The sequence below is a fragment of the Halichoerus grypus genome, chromosome 6 (genome assembly GCF_964656455.1).
Source record: "Halichoerus grypus chromosome 6, mHalGry1.hap1.1, whole genome shotgun sequence".
In the NCBI taxonomy this organism is placed as follows: Eukaryota; Metazoa; Chordata; class Mammalia; order Carnivora; family Phocidae; genus Halichoerus; species Halichoerus grypus.
The window spans coordinates 134,353,648-134,372,065 of NC_135717.1; the positions used below are offsets into that span (position 1 = coordinate 134,353,648).

At 38.1% G+C, this 18,418-nt stretch overlaps 1 protein-coding gene across 1 annotated transcript in view; it reads left to right on the forward strand.

Annotated features, from left to right (window-relative positions):
* Nucleotides 1–3,887: 3,887 nt before the first annotated feature.
* Nucleotides 3,888–18,418, forward strand: part of RAB21 (RAB21, member RAS oncogene family) — a 48,857-nt gene continuing 34,326 nt past the window's right edge. The window contains exons 1-3 of the mRNA XM_036075674.2: nt 3,888–4,320; nt 15,693–15,752; nt 16,496–16,603. Of these exons, the coding sequence (XP_035931567.1) occupies nt 4,168–4,320; nt 15,693–15,752; nt 16,496–16,603 (321 nt within the window). The 5' untranslated portion in view covers nt 3,888–4,167. The remainder of the gene's footprint in view (nt 4,321–15,692; nt 15,753–16,495; nt 16,604–18,418) is intronic.

An 18,418-nucleotide genomic window follows, 5' to 3' on the forward strand; every position in this document is an offset into this window, starting at 1 on the left:
TGGGGAGTTGGCAGCAGATGGAGGTTCAAAGAATTAGAGGTGTGTACAAAAGAAAAAAAAAGATTTATTGAAAATGAAGGCATAAGAGAGCTGGCATTTGGAGGGTTGGTAATTTATTTTATATCCACCATGTTCTAGGTATTATTCTGGACACAGAATATAATGAAGGGTGAGCAAGGCAGACAGATCTTTACTACCCTAGGGCTGACAGCTTTAATACTGATAAATAAATATGTAATTGTAATATTTAATGATGCATGTAGGAAGTACTTAGAAAGTTGCATAGAGGAATGGTAAGATTTAAAATGACACCTTACCAAGCAGGAGTGGGTGGCCAATAGGATAAAGCACTCAAGCAAGTGGTACTGAATGCTATAATCCTCAATATCTATGTCCTCACAGACTTCCCATTGGAGCATCCACAGCTATCGAAAAGCTCTCCAAAATCACAGATCTTACATCCCATAAGAGTTCTCAACCAAATTATTTCACCAGAACAAAACAATTTCTCTGTTAAGAGGCTTTTCCATCACTACACTGATTTATTTCTCAAGAAAATGGAAACGTGTAGTCATTCAGGCCTAGTTTAAGTGGACAAGTAACTAGAATTACCAGCTCCGTATCACTACTGACATCTAGTTTTAAGAAGCAAGGGTACTGGCCTGACTCAATGAGACTGCTAATATTCTCAACTGAAACTTTTCAGTAATTTAGAAATTGCTGGTACACAATTCTATTGCCAATCATGTCAAACATACACTTCCATCTGATACAAATTCATGCTCTGGTTATTTCAAAATACAATTTATAAATGTAAATATAAATACACATCACAAGTAAACAAAGTGGCTTCTTGTTCTCACTTTTTAACAGTAGAGATTATATATTTTTAGTAGAAATTGGTAAATTCTGAGAATCTCAAAGTTTGGCTTAAATTCCTTCTTTGACAAAAATATGTTAAGTTTCTTGAGACACTATTTTTTTTGGAGACACTTTATTATTGTCATCTTAAGGTTAAATAGCTTGGAAACCATCCCTTCCTCTCTTCCTCTAGACCACACATCTCTCGGAATATTCTTGTGTTTTCTATAACTTAGAAGAAAATCTCCCAATGGTTTCCTACTTTTTCACGTGGAGACACTTCAGAGTTAAGGTGTTGAGTGTACTCTGACCAACCTGATAAATTTCATAGAGCTGCTTGTGCCCCTTTGTGGCTGGTGCTTACAATTACAGCTCAGTATTGTTTGCCAGCCAGAAGCATCTGAACAGTTGCTTCAGATGCGTGAATGGTTGCCTCTAAAAGCTGGAAAGAACCACAGAGAAAGAGCCAACTAGAAGCTAGGGATACATGGGCTGCACAGGAGTAGCGGATACCTGAGCAATGACCAGATTCTGATGGAAAAAAGAAGGAGGTGTGGATGCCAGGTTGGCATCAAACATGGCCACGACACATTATTGTAATTGTTTCTGTGTTGCCTCACACACTAAAATACAAGCCCCATGAAGGCAGAGACATCTTGCCTGGCACTCCACAAAGGTTGCTGAATGACTGAGCAAATAAAGGAACAAATGGGTTTAGTGTGTATGTGTGTATGTGTTTAAGATTTATTTATTTAATTAAGAGAGCTCAAGGCGGGAGGAGAGGTCAGAGGGAGAGGGAGACAATCTCAAGCTTGAGCCCAACAGGGGCTCAATCTCACCACCGTGAGATCATAATCTGAGCCCAAATCAAGAGTTCCACGCTTAATTTAATGAGCCACCCATGTGCCCACAAATGGGTTTAGTTTATAGGAAGCTCACAGATGATAACTATTTTTCTTTCTATTGTTAATTACTCTTATTAGATGCTTAAAATGGAAAATGCTTTGATAATTCTATTTAACAAAGCCCCATATGTCCAAGAGCATTTCTCAAACCTCAGTATTTTATAGGCTTAGCTTTATTTGTTTACTTTTTGTAATTAATAAATGTTAGTTAGGCACTACATTCCAAGGTCTAGAGATTTAAAAAATGTGACAGACACAGTTCTAGCCCCCAGAGGAGAGCACATCAGATTAGTGTTATCCTCGTCCAATCCATTTTTCAAATTATAGGCTGAGTAATTTTCTTTAAAAGTTAAATCCGATTATGTCAGCCCCTTGATTAAAACGCTTCATTTGCTGAAAGGCCCTTTCAGTATTGGCCCCTGGCTTCCTTGCCAGTCTCATTTAGAGCTCTTTTCCTCTCTGCATTCTTATCACACTTTCAGTTGCTCAACCTTAGATGTTCCTTCCTACGTCAAGGCTGTTGGACATCCTGTTCTACTTGCAAAGCGCTTCTCCCTTCTGGCCTAGGTTACTCCTAACCAAAGGCAACAATCTCTGGGACTGCTTCTCTGGTATGGAAAACCAGTTGGGTCCTGCTATACCTTTGCAAAATACTCTGAACTGCTTATCAAGATGAAAGCATTCATTGTGTAATTGACTGTTTCTGTCTTCTCCTGCTAAAATGTAAGCTTTTTTTTTTTTAATATTTTTTTAAGGGGCGCCTGGGTGGCTCAGTCAGTTAAGCATCTGCCTTCGGCTCAGGTCGTGATCCCAGGGTCCTGGGATCGAGTCCCACATCGTGCTCTCTGCTCAGCAGGGAGTCTGCTTCTCCCTCTCCCTCTGCCTACTGCTCCCCCTGCTTGTGCTCTCTCTCTCTGTCAAATAAATAAATAAAATAAAAAATTGAAAGATTTTATTTTTAAGCCATCTCTACGCCCAACGTGGGGCTTGAACTCACAACCCCAAGATCAAGATTTGCATTCTCTACCAACTGAGCCAGCCAGGTGCCCCTGAAGTGTAAGCTCTTGATGACAGAGACATTGTATGTTGTTCAGTACAGTGCCTGGCAGGTGGCTGGCACTTTCAAATATTTGTTGAATGAATGAATGAACTACCGAGTTTGAAGTGGTAAAGGAGTCTGATGAAAAAGAATATGTTTGCTTGGCTGACACCAGATTTCTAGTTGTAAAATTTCAGAAACACCACTATGGTTTCTTGGAAGAGTGTATTTCATAAAAGAAGGGGAAGCAGATCAAGAAAGATAAACAATCATCAAACAAGCCAGGCCTCTCATGGTGGAATCAACAAGGAATGTCAGAAGCTTCATGGAAGACAGAAAAACAGGGGAGCAAAGACATAATGGCTTAAGATGTATCGTTCATTCATTCATTCCCAAATATTTATAGAATGCCTATTACGAGCTTGGAACTTGGGACTTAGAAATTCAAAGCTGGGCAAGTCTTACACAGTTCTTGTCCTTAAATCTATAGCGTCCTGAGAGACTGTATTCAGCGTAGTGATTTCCGTGAAGTGCTGCTAAGGAAGGTATGTATACTAGCGTCATGAAATACTTAACTTGAGGGGTAGGGGAAGAGAGGGAGAGACAAAGAGAAGATGGATGGGTGGTGAGGCAAGCCTTTCTGGTTTAAGCTGAGACCTGGAAGATGAGGGGGAGACCTGACGGTCTGGGGAACTGAAGGAAGTTCAAAAGCTATGATTTGGGATCCCACAGAGAATGTCGAGAGATTGAAGGGCACCTTGGCTGATTTGCCTTACAGCGACCCCGGGTGTGAGAGGTCATTAGCCTGGTGAACATTCCCTGGACAAGAACGTAACGTTCTGCCCTTCCACATTCCACCAGAACTGGGTTTACCTCAAATTATCCTTTCCTTAATCCCGCAGGTTTCCACCAACTGCAGGGTGGCGGTGGCCCGCAAGCAGCCAGACTCCGCCGGAGACTGCGCGGAGGAGCTCCACTCACAGCCAACTCCACCCCAGGAAGAGGCCCCAGAAGCCCCACCCACGTCGAGGCACGTTCTCCTAGGCCGAGTCCCAGGGGCCGCCCGCGACCGCGGCGGTCACGTGACCCGAAGTGTGACGTAGGAGGAAGGAGACGCCATTAGAGGGAGGCGGAGAGGGAGTGCTCTTCGCCTTTCCTCGGGTGCCTGACGTGGTGGCGGGGGCCCTTCATTCTCGGACTTCCCTCTGCCCTTCCAGGCTTCGCCCGGAGGCGGGAATAGAGACAGTGCCTGGGGTTGGCGGGTCGGTGCGGAGGGGCCTGCGCCGGCCGCGGCTGTGAAGGCGCTGCGGCTGCTGTGGGGTGCTCGGCGCAGCTCTAGGGCTCGGGCGGCCGGGAAACGGGATGGCTGCGGCCGGCAGCAGCGGCGGGGCGGCGGCGGGCAGAGCCTACTCATTCAAGGTGGTACTGCTGGGGGAAGGCTGCGTGGGGAAGACGTCGCTGGTGCTGCGCTACTGCGAGAACAAGTTCAACGACAAGCACATCACCACTCTGCAGGTGCGGGCCCCAGGGAGCGGAAGGTGGAGCCTTGGGGCCCCTACTCCTCCGGGGCTGTGAGGACTTTGCTACCATGGTCCTCTGGATCTGGGCTTACAAATCTCAGGCCTGTCACCTCCGTCGTCGAATTGCCTTTCTGAATTCGCCCTAGGGACATGCGGGGTCGGGGCATCCTGTAGACATTAGGGCAGGCTTTTGGGAAGGGAGCGGAAGGTCCCTCAAAAGTCCCCTGTGTGGCTGCGCATATCGTGGAGTCCCCCATATCGCTTGGCTAGTTTTCCCCTTTGATTCACTTCCGCTTGGGCCCTAGGTGCCTTCACCCTACTACAGTCACCGACTGTCAGCCCTTTTTCTTTCTTTCGGATTTAGGAACTTAGCTGCGGATTTGATTTTGCGAACTAGGTGATTTGTAACTTCAGCGCTTACTGATGACTAAGTGTTTACGCAAGTTCCATTTTGTCCTGTCTTCGAGTAACGTGCTGATAGGCAAAACAGTCATTTGTGGAGGATTTTTGAAATGACCGCTTGCCGGTTATGGGTTACGCAGTTTCATTGCTGCCTGCGTGGGTCTAACTTATGGGACGATCATTCTGTGAGGTCGGTCGATCCACATGCGTCATGTGACTACTCGCCAACAGTTGGTCTCCCAAACTAACAGTTTAGTTGCTGCTGCTACTTATTTTCTTTGCTTGTAGTGTAGGGCCGGCTTTCTTCTGCAGTTATCTTATGGTTAGCTGGAAAAGTGTTAAAGTGTAATCATTGATTGGGAGTGAACTCAGCCCTTTGAGGCAGATGTAGTCTCCTCCCTCTCCCAAAGAAATCAGTTTGCACGTGTTAGAAGAAAAATATCCAACTAAACTGACTTGATCAATTTAGTTACAGGTAGTAAAATCGAGTGGACTTTTGAGCCTGATTGTTGAGGTTCATATCCCATCTCCATCTATTTAACTAGCTGTGTGATCTTGGGGAAGTTAATTAACCTGTCTGTGCCTAGGTTTCTTTGTTGAAATGGCCATAATGATAGTATCTAGCTTATAGGGTTGTCAGGACAAGTATACATAAAATCACTTAAGACTTGGTCTATTGGAATCTCTCCATTTTTATTGCTGGCCCAAATTGCACAATAGATCTTAGTGACTGTGTAGTGTGTAAGAACATTGACACTATTTAATAGAATGCATAATCTCCTCTAATTGTTGTGACATTAAACTACTGAGTCTAGAATTCACAAAGATGCTCTAATTCCATATTCTATTTTTATTCCTGTTTTTACTCCTCTTAGGTAAAGCATAATATCTGAAAAAATGAATATGAGGAACCTCCTTTTTTTCTTACATCTTTGAACAAGAGCACTTACACAATTTTAATAGTTATTGTTGAGTTTTGCTAGTGAATCAGGGAAATTTGTAGGGTAAATGCCTATGATTATTTGGAATTTAGAAATTCATTTAGGTAAAGTAATAATAGCTAGCCTTTAGCGAGTTCTTACTGTGCTGAGTACTTTATTTTTCTTCTGTCATTTAATTCTTATAACAGCCTATGAGGTAGATAGTTTTATTAGCCCCATTTTGCAGGCAAGGAAACAGGCTTGGTTAAGTTGAGTAATTTGCTGGCAGTCACATTGCCACAAGTCATGCATGGTGCCCAAGCTGAAATTTGAACGCAGGTCTGACTTATGATTTTGAGCAAGTAAATCACACTGCCTCTGGATATTGGTAAACTACCCCTTTAATGGTTACCTTTGTGCTACAGATTTAATATAAAAGAGAAAATCATTGTAATTGAGCCCCCCCCTTTTAAGATAATTTAGTCCTTCAACCTAAAAATTACACCTTCATTATTTGAAGCTAAAAACAGGCTAAAGATTTTTAAATATTAGAAACTACTGCAACCTACACTGGAGAGGATGAAGTTATGGTAGATTTTCAGTATCAAAAACGTAGCAGTCCTGATTTTAATATTTATATGACTGTCATCACAGTGTCTGGATTATATTACAGAACTGAGGATTTTGTTGCATACCAATGTATGGAAGCAACATTGTATCTGCTCTCCCTTATATATCAGTTTATCTTTTAATTTTTTTTAGAGAATTGTGACCCATAAAACATAACCAGATATGCTTTTAATTTCCAAATGGGGAGGAGATTATGGATTAGAAGATAAGACATGAAGAGTCTCTTTTCTGTCAAAACTACCTACTACCTATCTTTGTAACATACTTTGTGTTTTGCAAAGTACACTTTCTTGCATTCTTATTTCAAAGAGTTATAAGACCGAGCAGAACCTAAAGTAGTTTATGGTTCACTGTTTCAGTCTTTTGTTTAATATTTCGGTCAAGTGATTGTCCACTTTTGTCTCATCTCCTCTTAGAGGTAAGATGAACTGGTATAGAAAGTGGAAAACTCACAATGTCCTCAGATGGCCCACTTCATTTTGGACAGTTTTAATTTCCAATAAGTTTTTCTGTGTATAAAGCCAAAATCTCTTTCCTTGTTTCCAGTTCCAGTTCTGTCTTCTGAATCTTGGTCACACAGGACATCCCTTCTGATAGTTGAATATAGCTATCACACCTCTTGGTCTTGTCTATTGGGTAAACAGCTCTGGTTCCTCAAAAGGAATCTCCTATGACATCATTCTAAATCATTTCACTATTTTGACATCTTTTCTAGACACTTATCATTTAATCATTGTCCTCTTTAAAATGTGATTCTTTGAGCTGTAGAAATGATTCCAAGTGTGGTTTGAACTGAGCAAAGTACAGTTCCCTTCCCTATTGAGAATCCTTTTCCAACACTGAAATAGAAAAGATTCTATGAGTTTGTGGACAGCTGTTACATTGATTAATATAGGGCTTACTGTCTTAGTCTTGCTTCCCAAAAAAAAAAAAAAGGCATTACATCCCTCACATTCTTTTTTCTTTGATTTTATAGTTGTATTTTTGTCCCTAATGTATTTGACCCATTAAAATTGACTTTGATAGATTTACTCCAGTGGTTAAAGCCTGTTGATGTCCTTTTAAGTTTGATTTTATAATTCAAGAAACATGACCTGTGGGTCAGGCACTTGGTTGGGTTCTGGACATGCAAAGAAGAAGAAGGTATGTTCCTTACTGTCCAGATTAGCTACTCATTTTAACTTTGTCACCTGAAAATTTGCTAAGATTGTCTTCAGTGTTCTCCTCAGGCATTAATAAAGACTGAAAAAGGGAGACAGATGGCCAAGTACAAAGCTCTGCAGCAGGTCTCATTATTGTCCAGTGATGCATGACCCGAGGTATATTTTTCTTTAGATGTCCAGAATCTTAGGGTGGGGCTTTTTCAGATTATGCATGGGCCATAGTCTGTCTTCTTGAGTGAGAAACAATGGAGTGTTGTACCTATTAATGATAATGAAAACAGAAGACAGCTTGAAATTGACTCCTATGGACACAAAGCCTTTAATGAAAATGGTTTTTCCAGCATTATAAATCTAGCTCTAACTACATCAGTCTTGCCCACAGGGGATATCATAAGATGCTTTGTCAAATGCTTGCAGAAGACAAGATACACTGTGTTTCTGCATTAGGAGGCCATATGATGTGGTAAAAAGAGACAGGACTTTGAAGTTAGACTTGGTTTTGCATTTTGGCTTCTACTTCATAGCCATCATGATCTTGGCAGGTTATTCTAATGTTTGTAAGCTGGCTCTTGATCTATAAAATGGGAGGATCTTACAGAATTTTTTTTTAAGATTTTATTTTTAAGTAATCTCTACACCCAACATGTGGCTCAAACTTAGAACCCCAGGGATCAAGAGTTGCATGCTTACTGAATGAGCCAGCTTTAGTTACCGGATTTTTATGTTGGTTAAATAGAGAGCCATCATAGGTAAACCTCCTATCACAGTGCCTGGCACATGTTTTTCAATAAATGTTTGCTGTTGAATGAATAGATGATGCTTAGTCTGTGTTGGTTTCCTTCATAGTGACTCAGTCAAAAAGGTAATGGGATTAATTTCACATGGATTATTTTGAGAACCCATGCTGTCCAATTTTAAAATTGCTTATACTTTTATATATAATTATACATATGTAAAGTTTGTAAATGCATTATTTGCATATAAATATAAATTTATTATTACTGTACACATATATATGTGTTTATTATCCATTTTTGAGTTTTGACTGGGATTGACATTGCGGGAAATTAACTTCCCTCTTGAAAATTGTGACATTGGGCATGCTTTGATGTTTTAGTACTGCTCTCTTTTTGCAGAGCTTCTCCTAGGTTACTAATAATTATGAAGTAATCTTGTAGGTAAGCTCTCTAAAAACTCAAGATCCTTTACCTAGCCCAGGAAACTTAATCTTATATAGAGTCCCCACGCTCTCTTACGTGATTACATAAGCAATTAAATTCAGTGATTGTTTATTTCATACCTGTTAAATATCAAACATTATAATAGTTGGGAAATATAAAGATGAGTAAAGTACTTTAACCATCAGTTAGCTTTCTTGATTTTATTCTGAAATGTTTGTGCCATTTTGATCATAACCATCTTTATCATATGTCTCTCTATGTCTGTGCTCTTGGGTGATAATTTTATTTTCTTCAGTTGTATGCCATTTTTCCGCCTCATATGAAGGTGTTCTAAGATCATGCACTCTTAATTTAAGTGCTCTCTATCACTTTCCACTAGTCTCTTATATAAAAAGTAACATTGTTTATAATCAGAACCATCAGTCATCTTCCCTTTTAGATTTCTAACTGGAATCCCACCTATATGCCTTCTGTAGTCTGGGGTAGGTGGCTGTCATTTGATTAGCAAAGCAGTGTTCTAAGATTGGCTGGGCAGATAATATCCTGATAGTTTGGCAAATGAGGAAACTAAGATTTGTATTAAATTTCCAAGGTCGCATAAATAGTAATGGTGTACCATTTTTTCTTAAGCTAAGTCTACTACTTTTCCCCCCTATGCACCTTAACCTCCTGAGCAACAGTTGGCATTCAGGTTCTAGCAGTTGCTTTTATACTTGGCATCATAGTCTCTGGTCTAGGAATCTTGGTTTCCTTATTTGTAAGATTAGTGTTTTGAATCCCTGAAATATCTTCCAAGTAGTTCCTGAAGTCACATCAGTGTTGAACAGTCCATTCATTCACATCATTATAAAATACAGTAGTTGAAATCTCCACACACCCCTCGTATGGAAGGATGGATGATTTTTTTTTTTTAAGAAAAGAGTTTTTCTGAATTGTTTTAAATTCCTAATATATAAGTATTCCATGCCTGATTGCCATTTTCTGCTTTGGGTTTTGAGCTACTCCTCAAAAGTAACTTTTTGACTCTTATTTTCAAAGTATTTATTTGAACTCTAAACTGATTATAATCCTTGTACTTTATAGAAACTAAGGACAAGAAATGTTGGAGTATTCAAGCACTCCATTTTCTTTCTTTTTTTTATTGAAATATATTTGACATACGACATTGTGTAAATGTAAGGTATATAATATGTAAATTTGTTATATTTGTATATTGTGATATGATTGCCATTGTAGCAATCTAGTTTAGTTTTCCAATAGCTAATTTTTATTGCCTTTCTACAGAGGACTAATTTATAAATTACCTAACTCCTTTCATGTTTTAATGAAGTAGTAATAGATACTTTAAATACTTAAGTGTGAAACAATGTTAGTGATTATAGCAAAAATAATGTCAGTGTTTATTTTTTATGTATACACCCAGACACACACTTATTAATGAAAATCTGTTAAACTTAAAAGATATTAGATAAAAACAGAAAAATTTTTGTCTATAATTCATTTACTTTGCTGCTTTAGGTACATTGCTTTGCCAGTGGTTAGCAAGCACAGCAAGTGGATCTGGCTAACAACAAATACAAAAAAATTGATTAACAAATTATGAAAAAGACTTTCATTTGGCAGATACATTTTTTCTTATTCTTTCCTATAATTATTTTTTTAATAGATATTTTTAAAAAGTATCCACTATGCTTTTGGATAAGATGTTGGGTAAATAAGCATCATGTGCAAATGACAGATGTTGGCCTCAGCTAATGAGATTATTGATTTGTTAATACCTCTAAAGTTTGGAAGATGAAGTCATTGGAATTATAAGTAGTGGTGCTGTAACTCAGGGTTCAGAGGAATAAGGTGGGAGATCTACCATTGCTCTGATCTTCATTACTTTGTGCCTACCCTGAGAATATATTTTTGGGAGTTGAGCTGGTATCCAGGAACACTTGGTGTCCATGTGGAGGAGTGCCAGGTTAAGAATGTGTTCTAGAATAAACAGCTTTGTGCAATGGAAAAAGCACTGTGGAGTCAAACAATCTTTTACCCACTGCAGAACCTAACAGAGTTGTCTGACCTTGAGTGAGTCACTGTATTTCTTTAAATCTCAGGTTCACAACTGTAAAAAGGGGCTAATTAGCTACTTCACAGGGTTGTTACAAAGATTAAATGAGAAAGTCCAGCACGGTCTTTAACACACAGGATGTACTATTTTTTTTCTTCCTATATTTCTAGAACCTTTTAAATTGATACTGTCATGCCACTTTCCCCTCCCCTTTCTAGACTGGGAATTCTTCACTGAGAGTTGTCAGGGATTTATAAATCTCTTGGGTAAGTGTGTGAAACTGTTTTTGGTATGTGCATATGAGCAGTTTTCTTGGGACTAAATCAGTTCATGGCTCTCATCAGATTCTCAGTGAAGTCAGTGATCACTCCTCCCTCTCACTCTCACTCCCATGTAACAATTAAGAGCCCCTGCCCCAGATTACGTATAACTGCAAGTGGTATCTCAGTTGTCTATCCAAATTAAGTATGCCTCATAGAGGTGGTTAAAAAAGATAAGACAAATGCCAGCCTTTTGATTGTTTACTACTATCTTGATATTACATAAAATCTTTCAGCTGTTTACTCTCACATATAATTGTATTTGTTTTTAAAACATGATATTTGTTCTTTAAGAAACTATTGTAACATATTAAAGTCTTAGAATACATATAAAATGGGACAATTTATATTATACTAGGAATCTTTCCATATAGTGGGACTTAAGTATTTCATTATGAAGGAGAAAAAAAAAAGATTCCGTGGGATCCTTGGATAATATATCAGATATTTGAGTTAAAATAATTTGGTTTATAAGGAAACTTTTAGGAGCACATCTCTTACATAAATTGAGTTTTACCTGCACCAATTTACCTGTTATTGTAGATATGTTTATCTACAATAATGATATTTCTGTGTCAGCACTCCTGCTTTCTCCACAAGAGAAGAATTATTTCAGATCTCAGTGTGGGAGATATCACAGCATAGTGGTTATGAGTCGTGTCTGGAGCCAGACTGCTTGGATTTCAAATCCCACTATGTCATTTACTGTGTGACCCTGGGCAAGATACCCTTCCTGTGTCTAAGTTTCCACATCTGTAATATTTGGATAATTATATCTTACTCCGAGTATTATGACAATTAAATGAGTTAATATTGAAAAGCTTTTAGAATACTGCCCATTTCATTGTAAGCATCATGAACATGTTAAATAAAAATAGGTAATCAAGTTGACAGAAGACTTACACTCAACGAAAAGATAACTTAGGATATAAGCAAGGAAGTATATGCTGTATATTAAAGATTAGGTTCCCTGTAATTCTTCAGGATAGAGAAAGTCAGTGTGGGTTGTATGGGTGATATGAGAAAGCTAAAAAATTCAAGGAAGAAGAGTATGGGTCATGAACTGAACTTGGATAGATGGGATTCAAACAGAGAAGAGAATACATCCAAATTAGAGGGGAATTTTAAGAATAAGCAGAATTGGAGGTATGTATATAAACCAAGTTGGAGAGTAAGTGGAGAAATACTGGAAGCTATTTTAGGAGGATAGATGTGGACAATTGTTTAGGTCCTTGCATACAGAGATAACACTTAGAGATTTTTGCTTGTAGATTAGGGTTCCCTAACTTTTAAAAAGGAGAAGCTTGTGAATGATATTATAAAAAGTGCTCAGCACGGTACTTGATGGAAGGTAAGCATTCAGTAACTGTTAGCTAGTATAGCAATAGTAGTAGAAATGAAAGTATAGAGTTTCACTGTATGGATGGGCTATATTTGTGTACCTTTTAAAAATTGCCTATTGAGGGACACTTAGGTTATTTCTTTTTTCTTTTATAATCGACACTGATGAGCATCTTTCCATAAAATTGTATATCCATGATTCTGTAGGAGACTTAAGACTGTCCCTTAAACTCACCGTGGGAAAGTGGTGGTAAGTTTCCAAGGAGATGATGGAGGAAAAGGAAATGATGGAGCTTTATCAGCTCTAATTCATTCCTCTCTACTGAGAAATCCCCACAAATCTCATGACAAAAAGGTTATCTAGCTACCAGCAGGGATGTAGTTCAAGCAAACTTATTAAAAATGATACCTTATTAGAATCCTTCAATGAGTTATGGTAAGTTTTTTTTTTTTAATCATGGAGGCTTTAGGAAGATAATAAGGCATGTCGACTAGAGTGTGAAGTGAGACCAAAGGTATTATAATAATATGAGATTGGTCATCAGAGAATTCCAGAAGAAATGTGAAGACAAGTCTTGGTAGGATTTTTTTGGAATATGGAATGTCAGGGGAGGAAGAATATTCAATGATGATATTTCTAAGATTCTAAACCTCAGTGACTTGGAGAATGTGATCAAAATACTAAAGTTGGAATGGAAGGCCAGTTTCGGAAGGAAGATCAGTTTAATTTTAAATATATTTGAGAGAGGAGAGGCATTTAAGTTGACCTACCTATTAAATATTTGGATAGGATTTAGATTTTTAGTTTCTTTGTATAGCATTCATATTGAAACCATGGAAATGGTTGAGTTCAAGTAGATTATACAACTAATAAGGGGCAAAGCTGAGATTCAAATCCAAAGTTCTGAATCAAAGTTGATACATATATATTTTTTTTAATTTTAATTTTAATTTTTTTGAGAGAGAGTGTGTGTGAGAGTGGGACGGGGAGAGGGAAAGGGAGAGGGAGAGAATCTTAAGCAGGCTCCACACACAGCATGGAGCCCAAAGCCTCCTCACAACCCTGAGATCATGACCTAAGCTGAAATCAAGAGTCAGACGCCCAACAGACGGAGCCACCCAGGTACCCATCAAAGTTCATATTCTTAGCTCCTGTGCTATAATGAGTGGGAGAAGTCCTTTGTTCACATTTATTGTCAAAACATGTATTTGGTCTTCTCATTTTCCAAGATTTCTTTTGTTATTTTGCCATTTATTTTATACCCTTTTCTGTGTAATCTTTGTTTCATTTAATAAAATATCTAAAATATCTTTAGTGTAGTTTGGGTTTTGAAGGAAGGCATTCCTGGATTTGATCTCAGCTCTGCCATTTGTGTCTATCTGTGGATTCCTTAGTTAATTACTAAATTCATTGGCTTTTTCTTAATTCTAAATTTCCTTGGTGTGCATTCAGCAGAAAGTCCTTCCTGAAATCTAGGCTCCTTCTCCATCAGTAATAATTCACCATCCTAGCTTTTTATATGTTTTACCTTACTTCTCTGTACTTTCTTTTATGTAGAGACACCTAACTGTGACTGTCCCTGCATAGCTTTGGACTTGGCTCTCTGTTCCTTTTTTAAATATGTCAACTGTATTTTGATATTTCCTCTTCAGATACTCTGGATTTTCTTTTCTCTTTTCTGTCTTTGTGGACTTGGTTCAGGCCCTTTTTGTTTTTCTCTCCAACTTTGTAATAGCCTTCTGTCTGCAGGTCTAGTCCTGTCCTTTTCAGTCTAACCTCCCTTCCTATCCCGGAGTCATTCTCTTAAAATATCTTATACTTCCCCACTGCTTTAAAATCCTTCAGTGATTCTCCTCATCAACAGTATTATTTTTCTTAACATTTATTCCCTAGGATGAATTAGGCATTTCTCTAGGGAAAAAGAGGTCAAATATGTTTGGGAAATGGTTGTACAGATGCAGTTAGCTTTTCTTTTGGCAGAATCTTAGTGTGCTAATGTGTGTTAGGAATGTACAAAGGGAATACAAAGCAATATGCTGCATTTCTCAAATACATCTAACTTTAGTATACATTTATACATTCCTGTGTCCTGGAACAGGTTTCATTAAGACCCACAAAGTAAAGTCCATACATCTAGACAGGGAACTCTAGTACTTTTTTTGATTTATTCAGCCTTTGCCTATCTTTGTAGTCTCATCTCTGGCATTGACCATACTAACTTGTTGGAGTTCTCCATGGAGAGGGAGTTATGTGTATCAGGCTTCAGTGGCTTTACCCATCTGTTGGAAAAGCCCCTATTATTCCTGAAGGGGGGACATCATCACCTTCTTTCTGAAGCCTTCTTTGACTCATCCAGGAAGGCTTTTCACTTCGTTTCTCAGCACTCTCTTTAGAGTCTACTTGGCAAGACCCTCCCGTTTTAACAGTTGTCACATGATACTGTATTTTTCTTTACATGTTTATTTCTGCTGTAGACTAAAAACTCCTTGAAGGCTGGAACATTTCCTTTCATTTCTGTAACATTAGTACCTGGGATAATTACTAGATATAAGTTAAATAATTGAATTATAAAATAATTGCAGCAATTTTTCAAATAATATTGGTAATCATACAGTTAAGTAAACTACCAGTAAATCTTTTATCTCATTTAGAAATCTCTTAGCTTTTTCTATAATGGGTGGGTAGGGTGACATCAAATTAAATGCTCTAAGAAAAATTTTATGGGGAAAATCTAAGAAAATACTTAATTACCATTTTTTCTTTCTTTTTCTTTTTTTAAATCTTTTTGTTTGTTTATTTTAAGTAGGCACCTGCCCAACATGGAGCTCAAACTCATGGCCCTGAGATCAAAAGTCGCATGCTCTACCAACTGAGCCAGCCAGGAGCCACGCTTTTCTTTGTTTTTCATAACTTGTGTTCATAAAGCAAAATACCATTTTTTTAGATTAGAATGTAAATAATGTTCTGTCTTCAGTGAAAATAATGTTTGGTCATTAATAAGAACTCAGTGATTACTTTTTCTCCCAGATAACTTGAGTTTCTTATTGAGATTATTCTTCCATCTGTAGTTCTTAGGATAAGAAACATTACTTTATAATGTTTGGTCATTAATAAGAACTCAGTGATTACTTTTTCTCCCAGATAACTTGAGTTTCATATTGAGATTATTCTTCCATCTGTAGTTCTTAGGATAAGAAACATTACTTTATAATGTTTGGTCATTAATAAGAACTCAGTGAATACTTTTTCTCCCAGATAACTTGAGTTTCATATTGAGATTATTCTTCCATCTGTAGTTCTTAGGATAAGAAACATTATATGAAATATTGTTTAATGTATATCTCTCTTCTTAGGCATCATTCTTAACGAAGAAGTTAAATATTGGTGGGAAAAGAGTAAACCTTGCTATATGGGTAAGTTAACCTTTTCAATTGAGTGAGTGAAGGCTTCTGCAATTCTTTGTACTCTAATAACTAATTGGCTCAGGAATAGGAGTTTGAATTTCTGGATTTTTTTGTAAGTTTAAGTTTAGCCAAAGCTGTTTTTTAATAAACATTTTTTCTAAAATCAGGCTAAGAATTATACAGTTGTGTACATGAATATTGCTTATCATAACCTTTGAGCTGGGGGAAGGGTAAACTCAGAGGGATTCCATGTCCGAGAAAGAACAGGGTGGGTGGACAGCCTGATTGGCCTCTTCCCACTCTGTGTTTCCATGTTCCCACTTTCCAAGGGAATGGCTAGTAGAGAGTAGGGCAAGGGTAATGCATCGGAGTACCTTCTGGCCAGTAGTCCTGGTGCATGCTCTTTTTCCTTGTCTTTTCCCCCTGTGGAGCCTAAATTTAGGGCAAGGCCTATTCCTGGCTTATAATGCCATCTTGGTATTCTGAACTGTTTTTTTAATGGGGGTGGGAAGTTTGCTGAGGAGTAAGAGGGTTGGGAGGGGAGAAGTAACTTTTGTATAATAGTAAAACATTAAATATTGTTTGTAACTTTTAAAAATTTTTTTGTAACCTGTTTTTTTTTTTTTTAGTGGTGTTTTGAGGTTATCTGTAACTTCATGTCCCACTTTCCAATTAATCAAAAGTTTACTGTAGTTGCAATAGCAGATGTATTTTTTTCTTCTGATCTAATAAGTGTTTGTTGCTTTATTTAGGATACAGCAGGCCAAGAGAGATTCCATGCATTGGGTCCAATTTACTACAGAGATTCAAATGGAGCTATTTTAGTTTATGATATAACAGATGAAGATTCCTTTCAGAAGGTATTCTATTTACTTATGGGTAGATGACTTAAACAGAGTAACAACACTGATTTTTCAAGTCTCCATTCACATGCCTTTATTTACTAATGTGATTAGTCTTGGTTTTAAAAGTAAAATAGGGGCGTCTGGGTGGCTCAGTTGTTAAGCGTCTGCCTTCGGCTCAGGTCATGATCCCAGGGTCCTGGGATCGAGGCCCGCATCAGGCTCCCTGCTCAGTGGAGAGCCTGCTTCTCCCTCTCCCTCTCCCTGCCGCTCTGCCTACTTGTGCTCTCTACCTCTGTCAAATAAATAAATAAAATCTTTAAAAAAATAAAAATAAATAAATAAAAGTAAAATAAACTTGTGCATAAATGGTTACCACTCATATTTGTTAATGCAGTATTCATGTTTACATTTTGAATAACAGTTATTAATAAGTTTATTACATGGCTCTCTCAGATATTAGGAAAGGGAAATAATTCGAAATAAAACTTCATAAAAATCAAAGAGCTTTTTTTCCTCCCTATTAAAGAAAAATCACATGTATTTCTTGATTCCATATATACTAAGCATGTGAATACTTGGTATGGCTGCATGGGCTCCCTAATTGTAAAGAGGAAAAGGAAGACCTAAATCAAGTTTAAACTCTTTCTTCTCACTAAATGTCCTGAAGGATATAATATAAATTTTAAATGACAGTCTAGTTAGCGTTTATTTTAAACCTTCTTCATTATTTTTCACCCCTTTTTTTTTTTTAAGATTTTATTAATTTATTAGCATGAGCAGGGGGAGGGCAGAGGGAGAAGCAGACTTGCTGCTGAGCATGGAGCCTGAAGCAGGGCTCCATCCCAGGACCCCTGGATCATGACCTGAGCTGAAGGCAGATGCTTGACTGAGCCACCCAGTTGCCTTTCACCCCCTTTTAAACATAAACCACAAATGTAGAATTTTTAAAGTTGTTTGGAACCGAAGATAAGTTTCCATTAAACTTACCTCTGAATTCTCATCACAGTCAGGATGGTGATTAATTACTTATTTCACCCTTCCTCTGAAAGCCCCTCTTGGAATAAATTTGTCAAGGGTATGTAACTAAAAGGGGTAGTTTCCATGGCAGAAAGTTTACTTGCCTTGAGTTACAGGTTTGTTCCTGTTGAAATTGCTTGCCTTTTTAGTTTTAGTTTTAGGTAGGTTTTTTTTTTCCCCCCATTTGTTTTTCAGTATTTAATTGATGAAGCAACAATGCACATTAGTCCTTGGATTATTACATGTGGAAAAATTCAGTCCAAGGTGTAGAAAAAGGGAATGATAAAATAACTTGCAGGTTTAGTGATACTTGAAAAATTTATTTGGGGGCTCCTGTTTGTTGTCCCTTCCTGCCTTTTGACATAAATGGAAATGGTTTGAGTGTTTTATTAACAGAAGGTTGAGTCTTTTAGGTTGAAAAGTGACCATTTATCTCTTGCTGCATAACAAAACCCCCAAAACTTGGTGGCTTAAAACAGTGTTGTATTATTTCTCATGGTTTTGTGGGTTGACTGGGCAGGTCCTGTGGTGTCATTGGAGTCACTCATGCAGCTGCATTGAACTTTGAGTTTGGTGGGGCCAGGACCATCTAGGAAGGCCTGTTCTCCTCCTTACGGCCTCTCACCCCATCTGGTGTCTCATCCTCTGGTACTCTCTCCACATGCTCCCTCATTATTCCATATTCTAGCCTAAGCTGTTTACATTGACAACTGGATCCTAAGAGTAGCAGCCAGGCCTTCTTAAGGCTTAAGTCTGGAGCTGGCATAGCATTACTTCTGCCACATTCTCTTGGTCAAAGCAAGTTACAAGGCT